Source organism: Kryptolebias marmoratus, linkage group LG14 (genome assembly GCF_001649575.2).
Source record: "Kryptolebias marmoratus isolate JLee-2015 linkage group LG14, ASM164957v2, whole genome shotgun sequence".
Taxonomy (NCBI): domain Eukaryota; kingdom Metazoa; phylum Chordata; class Actinopteri; order Cyprinodontiformes; family Rivulidae; genus Kryptolebias; species Kryptolebias marmoratus.
Genome location: NC_051443.1, coordinates 2,958,480 through 2,978,001, shown reverse-complemented (window position 1 = coordinate 2,978,001; position 19,522 = coordinate 2,958,480). Strand labels below are relative to the sequence as shown.

Below are 19,522 nucleotides of genomic sequence, written 5' to 3'. Positions count from 1 at the left end.
ATTTCATGGTTGCTCTTATAGCCAAGCATCTCCAGGATCACTGATGCTGAGTTGTACATCAGCTCATTGGTTTCCGTTATGGTGGTGGTGGGAATTGTTCTCAGTGCTGCATTCACATCTTCCATGAGACTTTCCGATGGTACTTCATTCAGTCGTTGTAATTGGCACCGGGGTTGTCTACTGCTCATCCGGGCTACGATTCTATCTCTCAGGTCAGTGGCTGTTTAGCTTAGATGGTTCGTTCATACCCAACCTCTGGGTGGGGAGTTGGAGTTAATTCCCCTAACTTGGCATCCTCGCTTCTCCCCCTTGCCATAGCATTTGTGTTGCACCTCGTCAATCTCAAGTTGTGATAGTAGTCGCCGTTTGTGGATATTGGAACACTGAGCTACTAGTTGTTTGGCAGTCAGGGTTGACTGGGGATGTCGAAGTAACCATTGTTCCAGCATTCTTTGCATGTAACCTCTCTGACTAGGGTTACTTGAGTAGTAGCACCTCTCATCCATTTCCTCCGTCTTGTTCCAGTAGCCAGGGTGCTCTGGTTCCCCAGCACCTTGTTTGAGCCGGCATGTGATTCATATTTATCTCTCTCATGGTATGAGGTAGGCAGTAACTCAAAGGGTCTTGCCTAAGGACCCAGACTGGATAGCTCAATTTCACTGTTGTATCTTTGCCCCGGCCTGGATTTGAACCCGGGTCTCCTGGGTGAAAGTCTGGTGACTTACCCATTGAGCTATCCAGACAGATATAAATAAATAAATAAATAAATAAATAAATAAATAAATAAATAAATAAATAAATAAAATTTCATATTGAATTCTCATTAATAAAGGTGCAAAACTGTTGACGTTCGCTTGCGGACGTTAACTAATGACTTACAACTGAAATTTAACCTCCTGTGACCCTACGTCCACCTATACATACATACCATTGCCCCTGTACCCAGGGGCGCCGTATAGGGGGGAAAGGTTAGGACGATTCCAAGGGCCCAGGACCGACAGGACCTTTTTTTTTTTTTTAAGACAGTGTTCTGGTAAATAATTTTAAGTATCTATGTTCCTTGCCGTTCTTTGGAGCTAGAAGACATTTTTACCATTCCATGATGTCCAAAAAGCAAACGTCCATTTCTAAAGACCCCCACACACCCCACCGCCCAACATCCTGAGTAGTAAGAGACAAAAGACAGCTCAGACAACCAAAAGCCAAGTTATATTTAATTTGTAAGATTTTCATCATATTAATGGAACGTGTTGAAGATACTCAACAGATGTCATGTTGGTCATACGTGCTCTATTCATTTTTATTTATTTATTTTCTTCTTCACAGGGACAAAGAAAAGCAAATTGGTATACCGTAGTAAATTATAAAACACCGGCATTAAAATTGTTTTTTTTCTGATGCTGACTTGAAATCAGCATTCCGGCTTTCTAGGACCAGCATTTACCAACTTGTTCGTCTGTTACCCCGGCAAAGGATTATGGATGGAGCCACCAAAGAGAAATCCTTGTAACCCTTTATTGGTTAGCCTGTGGAGTATCCTACAGGATCACTGGAAACATCTTCTCGATGCCAATAGCAACAGTCTGCAGAATTGTGCACAACGTGGTGGATGAAATGATGACCATCCTCCACAAGGTTATTCATTTCCCCAAACAGGAAGATTTGGAGGAAGTGGGAGCCGGTTTTGCAGGCCTTGCTAGCCATGAGGTGTTCCGTGGTGCTGTAGGCGCTATCGATGGATTCCACATTTGGATTCTTCCTCCTGCTGAACCACAAAAAAAGTCTTACATAAATAGGAAACTACTTCCTTCTATCATCTTACAAGGCATCTGTGATGGAAACAGTTCCTTCTAAGATGTATACATTGGAAATACTGGTTCAGTGCATGATGCACTGGTCCTGTGAAGGTCCCCGGTAAGCAAGCCCTTTATCCACCAGCTGGTTTCTTCCTTTTGGGAGATGGTGGATACCCCTGCCTGCAGCATCCAGTCTGCATAATGACCCCATATCGACAGCCTGTGGGCAGTACGTACATATTTCTATTTTCATTTTTTATGTCCTGTTCATGCAGGATCATTCAGGTAAATATTATAAAATATATCCTGATGCATGCTCAAAATATGCTTCCAAAATATGGATCTGAATCTGTCTCTTGTTAAATATTTTGGCTGGAAGGGAGACAGATAAAACGTGTTCTGTTTCTAGTAATCCTTCTCTAAAAAAAAAAAAAAAATGGATCACCTAGTTCATCACAGTCCTCACTGTCTGTCCCAGACTCTTTTAATTATTTTTATTTTTATTTTTTTTTTATATCCATCTCCGCCTCTGAACTTTTGACTGCAGCTCCACCATCTCTGGGTCTGAACCTCCAACAGAAGCTGGAGCTCCACGTTCAAAAATTGCCTTGAAAAACAGTCTCTGAGAGGGCGGATCTTTTCCGCTAGAGCGTTTTAAATCGGTCATGTGACCTGGACGTGCTGGCGCGTCCGTGGACTCAGAGGAGTTAAGATAGCCATGTTATACCAAGTAAATAAAATATAGCTTCATAGCTAGTTTATCATGACTTAACCAAAGTAATGAGAAGAAAAAACTAGAGTCTGATTCTCTTTGCTAATGTGTTTCATCCTACTCAGAAGTAGAAGCAAATGAAATGTCTCACACCTATTTTTTAAGTAGCTACTTACTGGAAGCTAGTACTTTGTGCAGCAGTGAGTGACACACAGTTTGCTTCCCACCTCAAGCGGCTCAGCCAGAGCCTGTGTCCGTTACTGGAGCTGCTGTTGCTCTTCCTACACATTGGACTAAACCATTTGCCAACAGGTAAGTAGGGGGGAGGGGGGAGGCAAAAATCCCTTTTTTTGCTTAGATTATTGGCGGATTTCTCTCCTTTTTTGCCTTTTTATATTTATATTGTTTAAATACACAGTTTCCTTCATTGAATTATTGGGGGGAACAAATATACATTTCTTTTAATAACACTGAAAACATAACATCTGTTTTATGTTGCTAGTGGGTTAGGTAATTAGCATTTTGCGATAGTGAAGTGTCTTAAAAAAACACCAACAAAAGCAAATATCCGCAGCAAATTCTACAGGTTACACACATTATACACTACAACAATCATCTTTATATTTTTTTATTTAGGCTTATTTGAATTTTTAATATGAAAACACTTACAGTTATGAGCTTTCTCCTCTGCCATCTTCCGTTTGTTTGTGGCGCAATGCATTATGGGATATCCTGCTTGCGCAAGTTCGCAGAAGGATGCATCAGTGCATCCTAAATAAAATGGGCGGAGCAAGAACACATCCAGGGTCTTTGAGCGTACTCGTCTTGATGCGTACTTAAAATTGGAACAGTACTTTGGCCACCGTCGATGACGTTTCACAAGTACGCGAGTATACAAGTATACAAGTACAGACAAGTACGCATATTGAGAAACGGCCCAGATCCTGTTAAGCATTCTTCAAAATAAAACACTTCTTCTTTCCAAAATAAATCATACTTTACACTTAAATATGTTTTACTTTACCTTTTTGTAATTACCTAGAATGATGTTAAATTCAGTGAATTATAATACTCATGTAAATAATTCTTAACAACATATAACTGTAAATAAGTCACAACATCAATAATTACAAGACCTATATTGAGTATGCTACTATTAATATTTTAAGTACTTCTTTTTGAGGTTACATACTTTTACTCAATAAAAAATTTTCACTGCAGGACGTGTACTTGTATTGTAACAATAGTTTCACGGAGTCAAAGTGAGTACTTTTGCTTTGGTTTGTGGATATGAAAACTTTATCAGATGTTTTTTTCTACCTTTGGGGCACACACAAATCTGTCCTCTCTACAATAAGTAGGCCTGCCTGGGTGATTAATTGTCTCAGAAATTATTGCTATAAACAATAATATTGTTTGGAGACCGTTTTAAACTAACTAACTAATGATAATAACATAATAGTGCAAGTACATCCTCTCAAAGGTTAATAAACTTTAATTTCAAAAGAACACTTTTGTACTGCTGTGTTCTTGTGGTAGCTGTTTTTGTCTTAAAGAAGTTCAGAACTTGATGATTAGATAGGTTTTTGCTTGGATTTAGTTTCTTTCTATAGCTCTGGTATTTCGAGTCTAATACAGCATGTTCGAGTTTTTTTTTTCCTTTCTGTTTTTCTGTACTTGATTCTTTTAAGATTTTTCAAAAAGACAAAAAAAATTCCTATGCAGTGGATGTGTAAGTACTGCACAATTTGTTGTGAAAAGAGGGGCTACTTACTTAAGCATTAACGCTTTAAACATGGGTGCCACTCTCGAATATCACCACTATAATGAGCATCTTAGAGCATACGAGCACTGAAGTAGCCATATGTCCATCTTCTCTGTCACCCAGTTATCTGAACTAAATGATGTATTCCTTCTTTACAGAGTTGGAGACAAGCAGCTTGTCACATTTAAACGTCATATATTATGCTGAGCAAATAAAACAGTTATCAAAATGGACCAAAGCTTGGTGCTGAGAGTCATCACTACTGAAGATGATATAAGGAAGTTGACTTTAAATGAGAGATTATCCGCTAATAATCTCAGCTATTAAAGAATAAAAGTGTAACTTGTGGATAAACTGTCACTCCAGTATGACTTCAAACTGCAGTATGAATTATGAATTTTATCCTAGACTCTAATTGTTGTTTACTCTTAGGTTGTTCTTCCGACTTTAATGAGGTAGAACTGATTATGAATCCCTTAGGCATGCCTTAAAAGCATCCCATTTATATAGGGTGTAGTTTGTGTAGTATTCATACTAAAATATTAATTTATCCTTTCCCAGCATATCGGAGGAATTTCACATGGTATAGCCCATCCCCATTTCTTTTTTTTTTTTTACTTAATTTTTTGTTTTTGTTTTTTTAAACCTACAAATGGTGACACTTTTCAATAGTTACATTCTATCTCTTACAGTGATATACACTCACAGGCCACTTTATTAGGTACACCTGTCCAACTGCTCATTAACGCAAATGTTGAATCAGCCAATCACATGGCAGCAACTCAATGTATTTAGGCATGTAGACATGGCCAAGACGATCTGCTGCAGTTCAAACCGAGCATCAGAATGGGGAAGAAAGGTGATTTAAGTGACTTTGAATGTGGCATGGTTGTTGGTGCCAGACGGGGTGGTCTGAGTATTTCAGAAACTGCAAAACCATCTCTAGGGTTTTACAGAGAATGGTCCAAAAAAGAGAAAATATCCAGTGAGTGGCAGTTTTGTGGGTGCAAATGCCTTGTTGATGCCAGAGGTCAGAGGAGAATGGCCAGATTGGTTCGAGCTGATAGAACGGGAACAGTAACTCAAATAACCACTCATTTACAACAGTGGTATGCAGAACAGCATCTCTGACCACACAACACGTCGAACCTTGAGGCGGATGGGCTACAGCAGCAGAAGACCACACCGGGTGCCACTCCTGTCAGCTAAGAACAGGAAACTGAGGCTAGAATTCGCACAGGCTCACCAAAATTGGACAATAGAAGATTGGAAAAATGTTGCCTGGTTTAATGTGTCTCGATTTCTGCTGCGGCATTCGATGGTAGGGTCAGAATTTGGCGTCAACAACATGAAAGCATGGAGCCATCCTGCCTTGTATCAACAGTTCAGGCTGGTGGTGGTGCAATGGTGTGAGGGCCATCTTCTGATGGCTACTTCCAGCAGGATAACGTGCCATGTCATAAAGCGCGAATCATCTCAGACGGGTTTCTGGCCGACAAATCTGCAGCAACTGCATGATGCTATCATGTCAATATGGACCAGACACTCTAAGGAATGTTTCCAGTACCTTGTCGAATCTATGCCACAAAGGATTATGGCAGCTTTGAAGGCAAAAGGGGGTCCAACCCGGTACAAGCAAGGTGTACCTAATAAAGTGGCCAGTGAGTGTACATTCCATGTTATACATTGACAAACGAAAATGAGATAGCAGTAGTGATACTACAAAAAGTTATAACAATAGAACAATGAATAGGAAGGAAAGTAAGTAAGTAAGTTTTATGGCGCTAAATTGGGGCCAAATGTTTTGTTAATTTGAAAAAAGAGATTTTAATCAATGCCATCTTACCGTGGTAGAGGGGTTTGAGTGTCCCAATGATCCTAGGAGCTAGTGCTGTGCGATATGGAAAAAATCCTATATCACGATATGGATAATTTTATATCATGATAATGATATATATCACAATATACCCCAATTATATACGTTGTCAGTTATTCTCTGAAAAATATGAAAAAAATAATTTTATTTCTTACCTTTTTCAAGCTCTATTTTGAAGTGACATTTAACTGAACTTTCACAAATGAGATCTACTGCATTTTAGTGCAGCAATATATATGTACCTGTTACGACGTAACAGTATCAAATGACAACAGACTCCATTATCTTCGGCCAGCTATAGTTTCACTTTTCGCAATTTTCCCCGGCTCTTTTACAACTTGTTTGACCTTGCACTTTTTGGATTATTAAATAATCTTTTTCGTGGTTCTTCTTAAAGTGATAGAAGAGGTTTGTTGTGTTGGCGTCAGATGAGAAAACAGTCTAATAGCAGAGTTAGCATTAGCAGAGTTAGCATATTACCTATTTCTGCTCCGTGTTGGACTTCTTGAACCAAATGACGTCCCCCTCGTTTTGGTAAAAGTCTTTCTTCTTGGGCTGCCTGCTAGCTGTCTCTACTTGTTGCGACCCCAAGTTTGATACTTCATGTGTCTCCATCTTTCAGCACTTATGGTAAAAACACCAGGCCGCACAGAAAGCCGCTGCCGTAAAGCCGCTGCCGTAAAGCCGCTGCCGTAAAGCATGTCGCAAACCCACACGTAAAGCAACGTCATGTTGCAAAACGGAGGTTCTTTGCAAAATAGTTATTTTTTCTTCTTATTTATCACTTTTATAAACTGAATGTATGCAAAGTGACAACACTAATACATTCGTCGTAGCCTGCGTTATGAAATATTTACATGAATCATTGATACAATTATGATAGAAACGACAGAAACGATGAAGAGGATAGAAGAAAATATAACACGATAGACACTTTTCTATCGTCCCCACGATATGTATCGTTATATCGCCTAACACTACTAGGAGCTATGCTGTCAGGGGCTTCATGCCCATAGTACGGTCACCAAAGGCAGACAGGTCCTAGGTGAGGGATCAGACAAAGTGCAGCCCAAAGACCCCTTATGATGACTAAAAATATTGGACACAGTGTTCCCTCGCCTGGACGCCAGTCACCGGGGCCCCCTCTGGAGCCAGGCCTGGAGGTGGGGCATGTTGGCGAGCGCCTGGTGGCCGGGCTTTCGCCCATGGAGCCCGGCCGGGCACAGCCCGAAGAGGTGACATGAACCCCTTCCCATGGGTTCACCACCTATGAGAGGGGCCAAAGGGGTCGGGTGCAATGTGGGATGGGTGGCGGCCAAAGGTGGGGACCTTAGCGATCTGATCCTCGGCTACAGAAGCTGGCTCTTGGGACGTGGAATGTCACCTCTCTGATGGGGAAGGAGCCTGAGTTAGTGTGTGAGGTAAAGAGGTTTCGGCTAGAAATAGTCGGGCTCACCTCAACACACGGCTCGGGCTCTGGAACCAGTCTCCTTGAGAGGGGTTGGACACTCTTTCACTGTGGAGTTCTCCCGGGTGAGAGGTGCCGAGCAGGAGTGGGCATCCTTGTTGCCCCACATCTTGGTGCCTGTACGTTGGGGTTTACCCCGGTGAACGAGAGGGTAGCCTCCCTCCACCTACGTGTGGGGGGACGGACACCATGTTCATACATAAGGGTGTCCATATGTGGTCTTGGCACCAGGACACCCTAGGTCGCAGTTCAATGATTGACTTTGTTGTCGTTTCATCTGATCTGCGGCCGCATGTCTTGGACACTCGGGTAAAGAGAGGGGCGGAGCTGTCAACTGACCACTACTTGGTGGTGAGTTGGCTCTGAGGATGTCGGTCAGACCTGGCAGGCCCAAACATATTGTGAGGGTCTGTTGGGAATGTCTGGCGGAGTCTTCTGTTAGGCGGAGCTTTAACTCCCACCTCTGGGAGAACTTCAAACATGTTCCGGGGGAGGTAGGGGACATTGAGCCCGAGTGAGCCATGTACCGTGCCTCCATTGTTGAGGCGGCTTATCGGAGCTGTGGCCGCAAGGAAGTTGGTACCTGTCGCGGAGGCAACCCTCGAACCCTCTGGTGGACACTGGCGGTGAGGGATGCTGTCAGGCTGAAGAAGGAGTCCTATCAGGCCTTCTTGGCCTGTGGGATTCCAGAAGCAGCAGTAGCGGCAGTCCAAGAAGCATGCAGCTCGGGTGGTCGCTGAGGCAAAAACTCGGGCATGGGAGGAGTTCGGAGAGTTGATTTGGGGGTTAGTTACACTTTAAATGACTGAGTTATGATTCTGTTGTTGTTTCTGTGTTGTAAAGCACTTTGGATCACCTTGCTGCTGAAAAGTGCTATATAAATAAATTTCACTTCACTTCACATCGAAAAGAGCCCTTTGAGGTGGATCGGGCATCTGATTAGGATGCCTCTTGGACGCATCTCTTTGGAGGTTTTTCGGGCATGTTCTACTGGGAAGAGACTTCTGGGCAGACCCAGATCTTGCTGGAGGGATTATGTATCCACTCTGGCCTGAGAATGCCTTGGGATCCTCCAGGAGGAGCTGAAGAGTGTTGCTGAAGAAAGGAATGTCTGGGTTTCTCTCCTGGACCTGTTGCCTCCACGAACCGACCATGGATAAGCAGTAGAAGATGGAGATGGGGAAAAACTAGTATGCCAATTTCTACTAAATTTTATACACTTACAATTTTGTACACCACAATCTGTGTTGTTCTCTCCAATATTATTATTAATATTAATATGTAATGACTAACAAAAGATGTCATGGCTTGTGGATGATGACCTACAAGGGAATCAGGATGACAGGTGGGGGATACACCATTATCCCCACCATACCCCCACCAAATTTCAGCTTAACTGAGACTATCAACTGTCAAATTTCACCTCCAACAGGCACAATTTTTTGTTTTATCACAAAATATTCTATTATGCACATACAACTTTAATGCCAGATGTTTTTCCATGTGAATGAGTTAGCTGAACTGATAAGCTAACGTTAGAATTAGGGCTGCAACTAACGACAATTTCAATAATCGATTAATCAGGCGTCTTGGAACCCCCCCCCCCATCACTGTTTGGAATTGCATAGATTACTGAACAAAAACATGTAGCTGCCTGTATAGTTAGTTGTGATAAAGAAATAAAACTAAGAGAAATGTCAAATAACTTTAGTAAATAAAACTAAATGTCAACAAAAATATAAAAAATGTATACTATATCCCTAAAAATAAATGTGGATGCTACTTTTTAATAAAGTGCAAAACAGAGGCATTTTGTTGTTTGAAGGCCCTGAGTCTTTCACATTAACACACTTTTTTTGAACAGGAACCAATGTGCAACAATGTTTTCCGTACAGACTGGAGCACAATAGGGGCCAACTTAGCGACTTTGTCACTATATTTAGCGAGTTTTCAGATCCGTCTGGCCATTTTTTTAAAGCAACTAGCGACAAATCTACTGACTTTTATTGGAGACTTTGGCGGCTACATGTGTGAAAGCACCAATCATTCTGCAGTTCCTGTCCTCAGCATGCCGTAAGCCCCGCCCACTTCCCCAATCACTGACAGCGGTCAATCTCACAGCAGAGAGGAGACCCGCTCCCCTCTGTGTCCACAGTGGCACAAATCCAGTAGCATTTTCTGTATTTACTAGCTGTCTGCGCATGTGTTAATGATATGATTGATAACAGACACACGTCCCTCCGCTCCTTCACCTCCCCTCCCCTCGAGCACACGCGGGAGCGTGATTGTTTTTATTTGTGTTGTCATCTGATGACAGAGAGTAAAAGATGGAGTGGCAGAAAACTGAAGAGGCAGAAGGATAAAGATGAAAAAAAGCTTTTCAAAGTGGTTGAAAGACAGCAGGAAGTTATGCCAGGTTTCCACGAAACCTGTGTCAAGAGGAGGCCTGAAAATGTTCAGGTTACAACTGTTTACTGATCAGTATTAACAATAGAACACAGCATGACAGGAAAAATAAAGGAACTTATTTGTGTTATTTTGTTGTTCAGACAGTAATCATTTGTTGAACTGAATGGTGAATCATAAAGCAGATAAATTACAAAAGTTGGGAGTTTAAATGTCTCCTCTGGGATATAACTCTACAGAGCTGCTGTGATTAATCTGAAAAGTCTGATCAGATGAAGCGTCCGATCACGAACTGATATCCAACAATGATACCATTTAAAATTAAAATTTCATGTTTTTTATATGTGGTTAGACTGCTGTATTTTTTAAACCTCCTGAACACAAAGTTCATGTCATTCAGCTGAGAGGATGGAGAGAAAGAATCAGGACAAACAGTCAGGAGACAGGTTGGTCTAATATTAGGGTGTAGGAACAGCCACTTAATACCAGGTGATTTATTTAAAAATATTATTTATATTAAAAAAGTGCATTAGCAAGATGTGTAATTTATTTAAAGCTATTAAATAATACTTGTTTGACCATATGACTGAGACAGGAGACAGACATGAGGTCAGTGATGGCAGCTGCTGTAGAGGAGACCAGAGATGACATCAGTATTATGTAAAGCACCTTGAAATGCCTTGCTGCTGAAATGTGCTTTACAAATAAAATTTGATTGATTGATTGATTGATCAGGTAGGAATAATTCAGCTAGTCAAATTAGTGCATGGAGACATCGCAAGTCAATCACCACAGAGGAGAAAGTGGACAAGAGAGATGAAGATCATGATGCTGATGATGATGGAGATGATGCAGAAGAGAGGGTTGGGGCAAGGTCTTACTCAGAAGATCCATGTGAATGGCCTTCACCACAGGAAGTGGGGGACTCATTGAAGTCGTACAAGGTGGAGAATGACCCACAGAGATGTTTTGATGGGCCATACCCAAGATCAGGTATTATATTTTATAAGTCCATGAATAAAAAAAGATTTATTCATGTAAACAGGCAAAAAAAAGGGGGGGGCGTAAGAGGCCTGGATAATGGATAGGGGGGCGCTGGCCCAAAAAAGGATGCTGCTATGGACAATCCTATGATCTAACCTATCAATACATTTTAATCCTTCACCAACTAATATCATCATATCGCCCACCGTGAATGTGAATTTTAGACATCAAAAGACATTATTTAATTTCCTTTTGGGATTAATAACAGATTTTTTTTTTTCCATTTTCTGTCATTTTAAAGGCAAATGTTTAACTGAATAGTCAATCATACAAAATCAAAAACATTCTCCTCAAACAAAAGAGAAATACAACTTTCACAAAGACAAAAATAAACATAAAAAAAAGATCATATGGGCAAAAAAATGAGGAAAATAAACAGGACAAAAAGTATTTGAGAGCATCATCTCTGCCTCAAGGCCAATCTTACCATCTACGTTAGAGCACAAGTGATCCAGGGTGGCAGCATGAGGACATAACAGTGGTTAGGAAATACAGGCAGAGAGACAGACACTTTATCTACTGTCAGACAGGCTGACAGCAGATAAAGCAAAGCAGACCTCGCTAAATTTAAAGCTTAGAGTTGCAGCAAGATTCAGTCATTACACGTAAAGAAGCATAAAAAGTGAGTACTTTGCAGGTATCTGTCTGAAAAGGCTGGAGTGTTACAGACTGGTAGAGATGGGAACAGAGAAGGTAGAATAAAAGGTTTTCTCACCACTCCACTATGAGATTTGGTCTTCAGGTCCAGCTTTACAAGACCAAAACCTGTTGGATTCAAAACATGTGTTAAACATCTATAGTGATCTGATGCAAACAACAGAATTCAAACAAATAGAGCTGCAGTCAGAAGTTTACTTATCCTCATCATGGGCATGAATGTCATTAATTTCAGGCTTTTAATTACTAATTCAAAACATTATTTTCAGTGGCAGATGGTGGTGATACTTGTAGGGTGGGCTAATAGATGTATAATAAAACGCTGCAATTTGGAAAGAAAACCTGCTATAAATTGACTTGTTCTTTTTCATCACATAGACAACTTTAAAACAAACCGCCACCAAAACCCAAGCTTACACAGAGCCTCTGTCAGTTGTCCAATACTTCATTCCCTTCATTAAGAGTTTCAGCTATAATCATTTCAGATGATTTTTCCCAGTCAAACAGCTTTGAATAACACTGCACCACACTCCTTGACACAATTACTAATCACACTAATAAGATAAAATCAAACAAGACATGAAATATTGGAAATTGCTTCTTTTTTTAAAATGAATCCTACCTTATTTAAAGAAAAGCTCACTATGACAACTTTTCTGGGATCCGAAAATGTTAATAACCACCTCATTAAAGATCTGTTAGCTACACTTGCTGTTAGCTAGTCCTTTCACTGAAACCAGGTCGCAGGAAAACTTTGAATAGACATTAAGGAAAACGGGTGAGAAATTAAATAATTCACCTCGTTTAAGTTAATCTTGCTCATCTTTGTACTTATCTCAGTCCACGATAAACCAAGCCCACGTACACTTACACTCGAGGCACATTATTGTACGTCCACCCTCATTGGCTTAAGGCTGAGGCCTTGGGCTGACCCTGGGCTGAACTAAATTAGCTCAAATGAGCAGCAAACCGAGGGGGCGGGACAAGACAGCTGTCAATCATTCTGTACCAGGCAAGACAAGGGGCTGAACGGGGCTGTAAAAAGTTAGCCCGTTGGAAAGACTTGGGGATTTTCTGGGGACTGTTTGGCACCAGTTTTGTTGTAAATTTCAGAAAATGTGATACAATATTTTTAATTTGTGTTTATTAGGTATTTTAACATTAATATTGTAAACACCAGGGAGGGCTTAGCCCTACTAGCCCACTGATACCAGTCGTCCCTGATTATTTTACTATAAGGTGAAATGATTACACAACATGCAACTTCAATTATTTTTAAAAGCAAGTTCAAATTTATTTTGTATTTTCTCTGATCTACACAGGGTCAGAATTATACATACAGGCTCAGATATATCCATATTCTCCTAAATCTGAAAATAAATTGTTCTAAAGGTTAAAGGTCTTTTATTATGAGACAGTTAAGACCTATTAACTTCTGGTTAGTGATAATGAACATTCTTTATCAAAACACTTTTTGTTTAGTGTAAAATGTGCTATTTGGTTAAGCTGGTGGAGGGGTTTGAGTGCCCCATTGTCCTATGCTTTCCAGGACAATAGCCCCTTGCAGGGTCTCTAATGACAAACTGGTCTTAGGGGAGGGGTCAGACTAAGATGGATTCAAAAACCCTGATGAAAAAGCATCAAATTTGTCATGATACCTTGATTGGAAATGAGAGAATAGGGCATCCTCCTGGAGCCAGGCCTAGGGAGTAGCTCACCAGAAAGCATGTGGTGGATGAGCCTTGACTCCTGGGGTTTGGCCAGGCCAAGCCTGAAATGGTGACAGGAGACCACCTCCATGTGCTGACACGCAAGGAAGGGTCCCTGGCCATGCAGACTCCTGACAGCACAGCCTAGCTCTAGGGACATGGAATTTCACCTCTTAAGCAGGTAAGGAGCCAGAGCTTATGTGTGAAGCTGAGCAATACCAACTAGATATAGCTGGGCTCATCTCTACACAACTTGGGTTCTGGAATCCAACTCCTGGAAAAGGGCTACACTGTTTCCTAGTATGGAGTTGCCAAAGTAGAGAGACTTCAGATAGGTACAGGGATACTAACAAGGTCATGGCTGAGCATTTTGGAGTTCTCCCCGGTGAACAAAAGGGGCTCTTCTTTGTGGCTTTGAGCAGGTTCCGACTGCTGTTTGTGCTTATGCACACTCCAGATTACACAGCATTTTTAGAGCTCTGAATGTTGTCCTGGAAGGGGTGCCATCTGGGGATTTTGTTGTTCTCCTGGCTGACTTCAATGAAAATGTGGGCAATGATGGAGTCATTTGGAGGGGAGTGATTGGTGATTGTTATTGGATTTATGTGGTAAGCATGGGTTGTCCATATCAAACACCATGTTCGAGCACAGGGTGGTCCATGAGTGTGCTTGGTACCAGGCTACCTTAAGCCAAAGGTCAATGATCGATTTTGTAATTGTATCATCAGACCTGTGGCCCTATGTCTTGGACACTCGGATAAAGAGAGGGGAAGAGCTGTCAACTGTGGTAAGTTGAATCTGGTGGTGGGAGAGGATGCTGGACATACCTGGTAAACGCAAATAAGTGGTAAGAGTGAACTAGGAATGTATGGAGATAAGAGAGATGTTCAACTCACACCTCCAGGAATTCTTCACATCACAGCAATAAACATCGAACGAGCGGGTTTAACCAAAAATGGTTAATTGAGCCGAAATTCAGCGGGTGGCTTTACAAGACCGAATATGGTAAGCATGTTTTGTACTTACTGAAAATATTAATATGACGCATGGCGATTGGCCACCTACCACCAGGCTTAGCCTCATTTCTGGGGGAAACTCTGATCAGTATATATATTTTGGACCATATGTGAACTAGAAATAACCTACATGGATGTTCAGTTAATAAAAACAGAAGTTGCAAAACAAAAAAAAAAGCTTTCTTTCTTAAAAAAAATAAATAAATAATTGATCAAAATTGAATCATATAATTGGTTGTTAATGTAGGCGAGTACATAAAATATAAAGGCGATGTTATAAAACGTTAACAGTTCATAAGATTTTATCGTGGGGCATTACACTTGGACAGAGGGAAATATTCTATAAACCTAGGATTTATATGCTTATCAGTCTCAAATATTAAGTTACCCTAAATTATGAGTTCTTTACTTCGGAGTAAGATCATAATTATATTAAAACACACGCACAACTGAATTAAGTTTGTACTGCTTATGTGGCGTTTATTAACAACCAAATGTATCACTAGTTATGGCAGGTTTTAAAAAATTACTAAATGTTTGAATTTGGTACCAAAATATTGATAAGAAGAGTTGAATCAGTATAAAAGTGAAAAGTTAATTTCACAAGATGGCAAAGTGACGATTATTGCTATGGATTTAGACCACTGATTCCCAACCTGGGAGGCCCATCCCCCTGGGGGGTGCTAGAGAGCACAGGAGCATAATGTGTCTGCTCAGAGTTTGTAAAAACATCAATTGTCTGTTTATAAAAAAATCCCCATAATAATAATAATAATAATTATTATTATATTTTAGGGGGAAAAAATGACAGGTTACCAACAGAACTACACACCATTGCCTGTCTATGTGTGCTGGTTGCATACACACTCAATGCAAATTACGTCATGTGCCTGTGTCGTGAGCTGTGACCCTTGATGCTGAAGCAAGTCTCGTCTGGTCAGAAAGACTTTACTAAACAGAAAACATAGCTAAGAAACGTAAAAGTAACACAGATTTACCCTCATCAAAAAAGAAAACAAGATAATACGTCGACAGTTACCTTGACTTCGGATTTATTGAATCACAGGACACCTCTCAGCCTGAGTGTGTAATTTGTGGTGAGAAGCTAGCTAATGATAGCATGAAGCCAAACAAACTCAGACGACACCAAGAGACTAAACACCTTGAAACTATTGGTGAAAGTCGGGAATACTTTCAGAGGAATACACACACACACACACACACACACATATATATACATATATATATATATATATATATATATATATATATATATACATATATATATACACACACAAAATAACTGACACAGGGCTTCCAAAGAAGCATAAAACATTTTGCCATACCACATTGACAAAAAACTTGAGGAACAACACATACATGTTTTCTTTTCTGCAACGTACAGCTTCTGAGGCATCAAAACACAAAATTGTATTGATTTTAATAACTTATGGTCTGCAATTTGCAAACCTATGCCTCACTAAAAATGAAATGATCAGATTGAGACTAGATGTCGGCCAATCCTTATTTTATGACTTGGATCGGTGTTGGACTAAAAGTCTTGATCAGGACATTCCTAAAATCATCTCATCACAACAAATGATGGTGTTGTAGCTGTTCTGGTGAAACTTTAAAATTAATGATTTGCACAACCTCGTGATATTGAAAGATGTCATGCTCATAATGTGTTGAGAATGACTCAGATACTACCACATCAAATTTTAACTATCTGTAAAATTCACTGAATAATAGCAACTTTTGTGTTGTCCAATGTTGATTAGCTTTGGTGGCCATCTTGAATTGAGTTGATTCCAAAAGTTAATCAGTTGAAGATGTATAACCATTGATTACTTTCTGAAAGTTTTATAAAAATCTGTCCAGTGGTTCATGACATCTTTTGCTAACAGACACACACATAAACACACACAGGCAAAAGCAAAACTGTCCGCCTTCGCCTTTTGATGATGGGTGTTAAAAACATGCAATCTTCTAGATACTGTAGGCTAAGTCTATGAATTTCATCTTTTTGTTATATTTGCTGCAGGCCATTACATTTTTCACCACTCTACTGAGATAATCTGCCACACTGACAGTTTTGCAGTTTTTCACACTGAAACATCAGGGTTTAACAGGAAATCTTTTTCTCCAGAGGATAAACCAGTACTGACCGTAACCCTTGCTAAAGATGTCCTTGGCAGCCTTGCCAAGGTCTGAGTATGACGGAGGGACAGCCATTATGCTGAAAAACACAAAATTATTTTAAGGGTTTAAACCACAGATTTTACATGCAACTTGAACTGCTTAACACAAGGAAATAACTTAAAATTTACTATTAATTTATGGCAGTAGAAAAAGAAACAAGACTAAGAGGTAAATGAAGATAAGTTTGTTGGTCCCCTTACAGCTCATTGAAACAAAACTTAATTCCCCTTGAAGGTGATTTGGTTAAAAAACAGTTGTCTAATGAATAGCTGAATGCCTTTAGTGTGTGATAGAGTAAATAGGGTGGCTGTGAATCCGTGGTTAGAGCACTCATTGCCTCTGATGTGTGCCCCATTAGTGTATGAATGTAATTATCTAATCACTGATTAGACTCTATAAAATGGTTTATTCAGATTAGCTTTGTAGAGATTCAGTGTTGTAAAACGCTTTGAGCAGCCTGGTTGGCTAAAAATTCAATTTTTTGGTAAAACAACTCCTGGTGATTATTAAATAAATAAATAAATAACATCAAAAAAATAACAAATAAACCTGGTCTTATGTGGGGTTTTTCTTGCGGTTTTGTGTTGTGTTTTAATCACAGAGAGAATCAGCCTTTTTCAATTTTTGTCATGTTTACTTTAGCCTGACAAATATCAGCTAGCCACCAAACACTGTTTTCCAACACATCGTGTTTATTTATAATTTTTGACTGCTAATATAAAAGGATGGAAGCTAGCTGAGAGCAGGACATGAAAAATTAGACTTCCTGAAAAGATAAGTGTAAGCTTTCTGGTAAATCCTGTTCTAATGTAAAATATGACACATTACTGGATGAAAGATATCTCTAGTTGCTATGTTTTGGTAGTTAATGTCTTATTTTGTCTAAAATAATCAGCTCTAGCATATGTAATAAATACCTTAAAATATCACAATATTTCAGCCTGAAGCTCACACTCTGTAATGTTTTGTTACCCAATGGGACAGAGATTAACCAATCATCTTAAGATTTAAGTTGTTCAATCCTACCATCTCACAAAACTGTCCTTAAGAATTTGAAGACATTTGCTCTTTTTTTGCCAAAGTTACCTGGGGTGAACCAAATATGTCAGCTGTCTGCAATTATCAGTTCCCCCTCCATAACATTGGAACTGATTGATTAAAAATCACACCTCATGTCAGACAGCTACTTTAGGTGGGAGTGGACCAATAGAAACTTTTTTTTCAGTAAACTTGACAGAGTGCATGTTAAGTTTACAGAAACTGTTACCATGGTGACAGTCTCCAAGTTTCACTTATCTCTCTTTCAGGAATAGAAAAATCTGAGTTGCTCTAGACTTAAGGTCAAGTTATTCTGTGTTTTCACTAACTCCTGGAATATTACCCTGAAGGGGTTACCCTACCAGCAGAAAAATGCAAAAAAAGCCGAAACTGGCGCTTCACACCAGACATCACATCAGTTTTGATTTTTAATATATTGTGGAAGGGTACCAACAAATCTATCTGCATCTGCAAACACAATAGATTATATGTTTACAAATAATTTATCACAGTACAGCTTTAAAAACAGAAAAACATAAGTTTTGTATTTTGAAAGACATTCAGGTCGGACTTTGCCTTTGACATATTGTTGTGTCCTTTCAATATGTCAATCAGAATATTTCAACAGTCAAGCAATGTCTGTCTCACTAAAAATACATTAAATTATTATATTAGGAGCAAATGTGTCCAAAACCAAGTGAACCAGTGAGGATGACAGTCACAGGCCTAAAATTATCAAAATGAAAATCTTTCTTCTTGTGTTGTTAGCCAACTTTTGGATCCGAGGAAAAAACGAGAAATCCTGCTTCATCCAGGATAAATCTGCACTTCTACAAACGATATATAAACACACTAACTCTTGAGTGATTATAAAATGCTTGTTGCATGTGGGACAAAAGGCAGCAGATGGGCCGGGGTGATGGAGGTCTCACCAGCTAGCTTACCCCACTCATTTAAGGATTAAAGAGGTGAAAGTCACACCACTTGTAGTTACACACTTAGCTGATGAAAACGTGGATAAAGTTCAGTTTCAAACCTTTGGAATAACCTGAGAATTATACTGTGGTGCACAAGGTTCAGCATCATTACATCACAACACAAACCTTTAGCTACATCGCTAAGCTAACAGTGTAGATAACCTTGAGACAAACGCGTTAGTTAATGTTTACACAGTACAATGGTTTTATTAGTGCTATAAGCGGCCCTCACCAGAGCAGAAAATGGTTTTCTATGGTGGTCCACAAAACCTGGAACGTCCCTGTTGAGATGCTGATGACAGCTAGCCAACCTTAGCACCGCTAGTTAAAAAGACAGGACACACGATGAAGGAGACCTGTTCCTGAGCATGCGCAGTACGAGAGAGCCAAATACAGGTTGAATTTAGGAGGGTTCTGTTTCTTCTCCTGTATTGAACATATTTTATTGTGTAATCACACGATTGTTTTCCTGTTTCTCTTTATATTATCGTTACCATACTTACCAACATTTGGGAAAGTCAATGTGGGACAACATAGCGTGAACCCCCCCAACCATACACATACACACATATTCACATTTTAAGTATTACATTATCTGTGTTTAAGTCTGTCTGCCCAAATATATACAGTTGTATATAAAAAGTTTTCTACTGTTTTTTCTAACTCCTGTAGATGCAAAATATCAGTTATGATGTAATATAAAAAGAAACAGCCTTGGTGACACATGTTCTATAATTTATCAGATTTATAATTCACCATAAACAACTTATCAGGTCTTTATTTTCTTTTTATTATCTGTTATATTGTAAAAAGGGCTATAACTACAGCAAACAGTTGCAAGACAACAACAGCCACC

The 19,522-nt window shown here is 39.7% G+C and overlaps 1 protein-coding gene across 3 annotated transcripts in view; it reads right to left on the bottom strand.

The window, feature by feature from the left end:
* Positions 1-19,522, bottom strand: part of zgc:56235 (uncharacterized protein LOC393186 homolog) — a 61,207-nt gene that overhangs the window by 20,303 nt on the left and 21,382 nt on the right. Inside the window, exons 1-4 of one of the 3 annotated variants that reach the window (XM_017435060.3) lie at positions 18,899-19,057; positions 16,618-16,688; positions 11,783-11,832; positions 11,495-11,497 (exon numbers count right to left, since the gene is read on the bottom strand). In XM_017435060.3, the coding sequence (XP_017290549.1) occupies positions 11,495-11,497; positions 11,783-11,832; positions 16,618-16,684 (120 nt within the window). In that variant the 5' untranslated portion in view covers positions 16,685-16,688; positions 18,899-19,057. Of the gene's footprint in view, positions 1-11,494; positions 11,498-11,782; positions 11,833-16,617; positions 16,689-18,898; positions 19,058-19,522 lie in introns of those variants that run through there. The other 2 variants (XM_037979292.1, XM_017435061.3) reach the window with 2 other exon arrangements.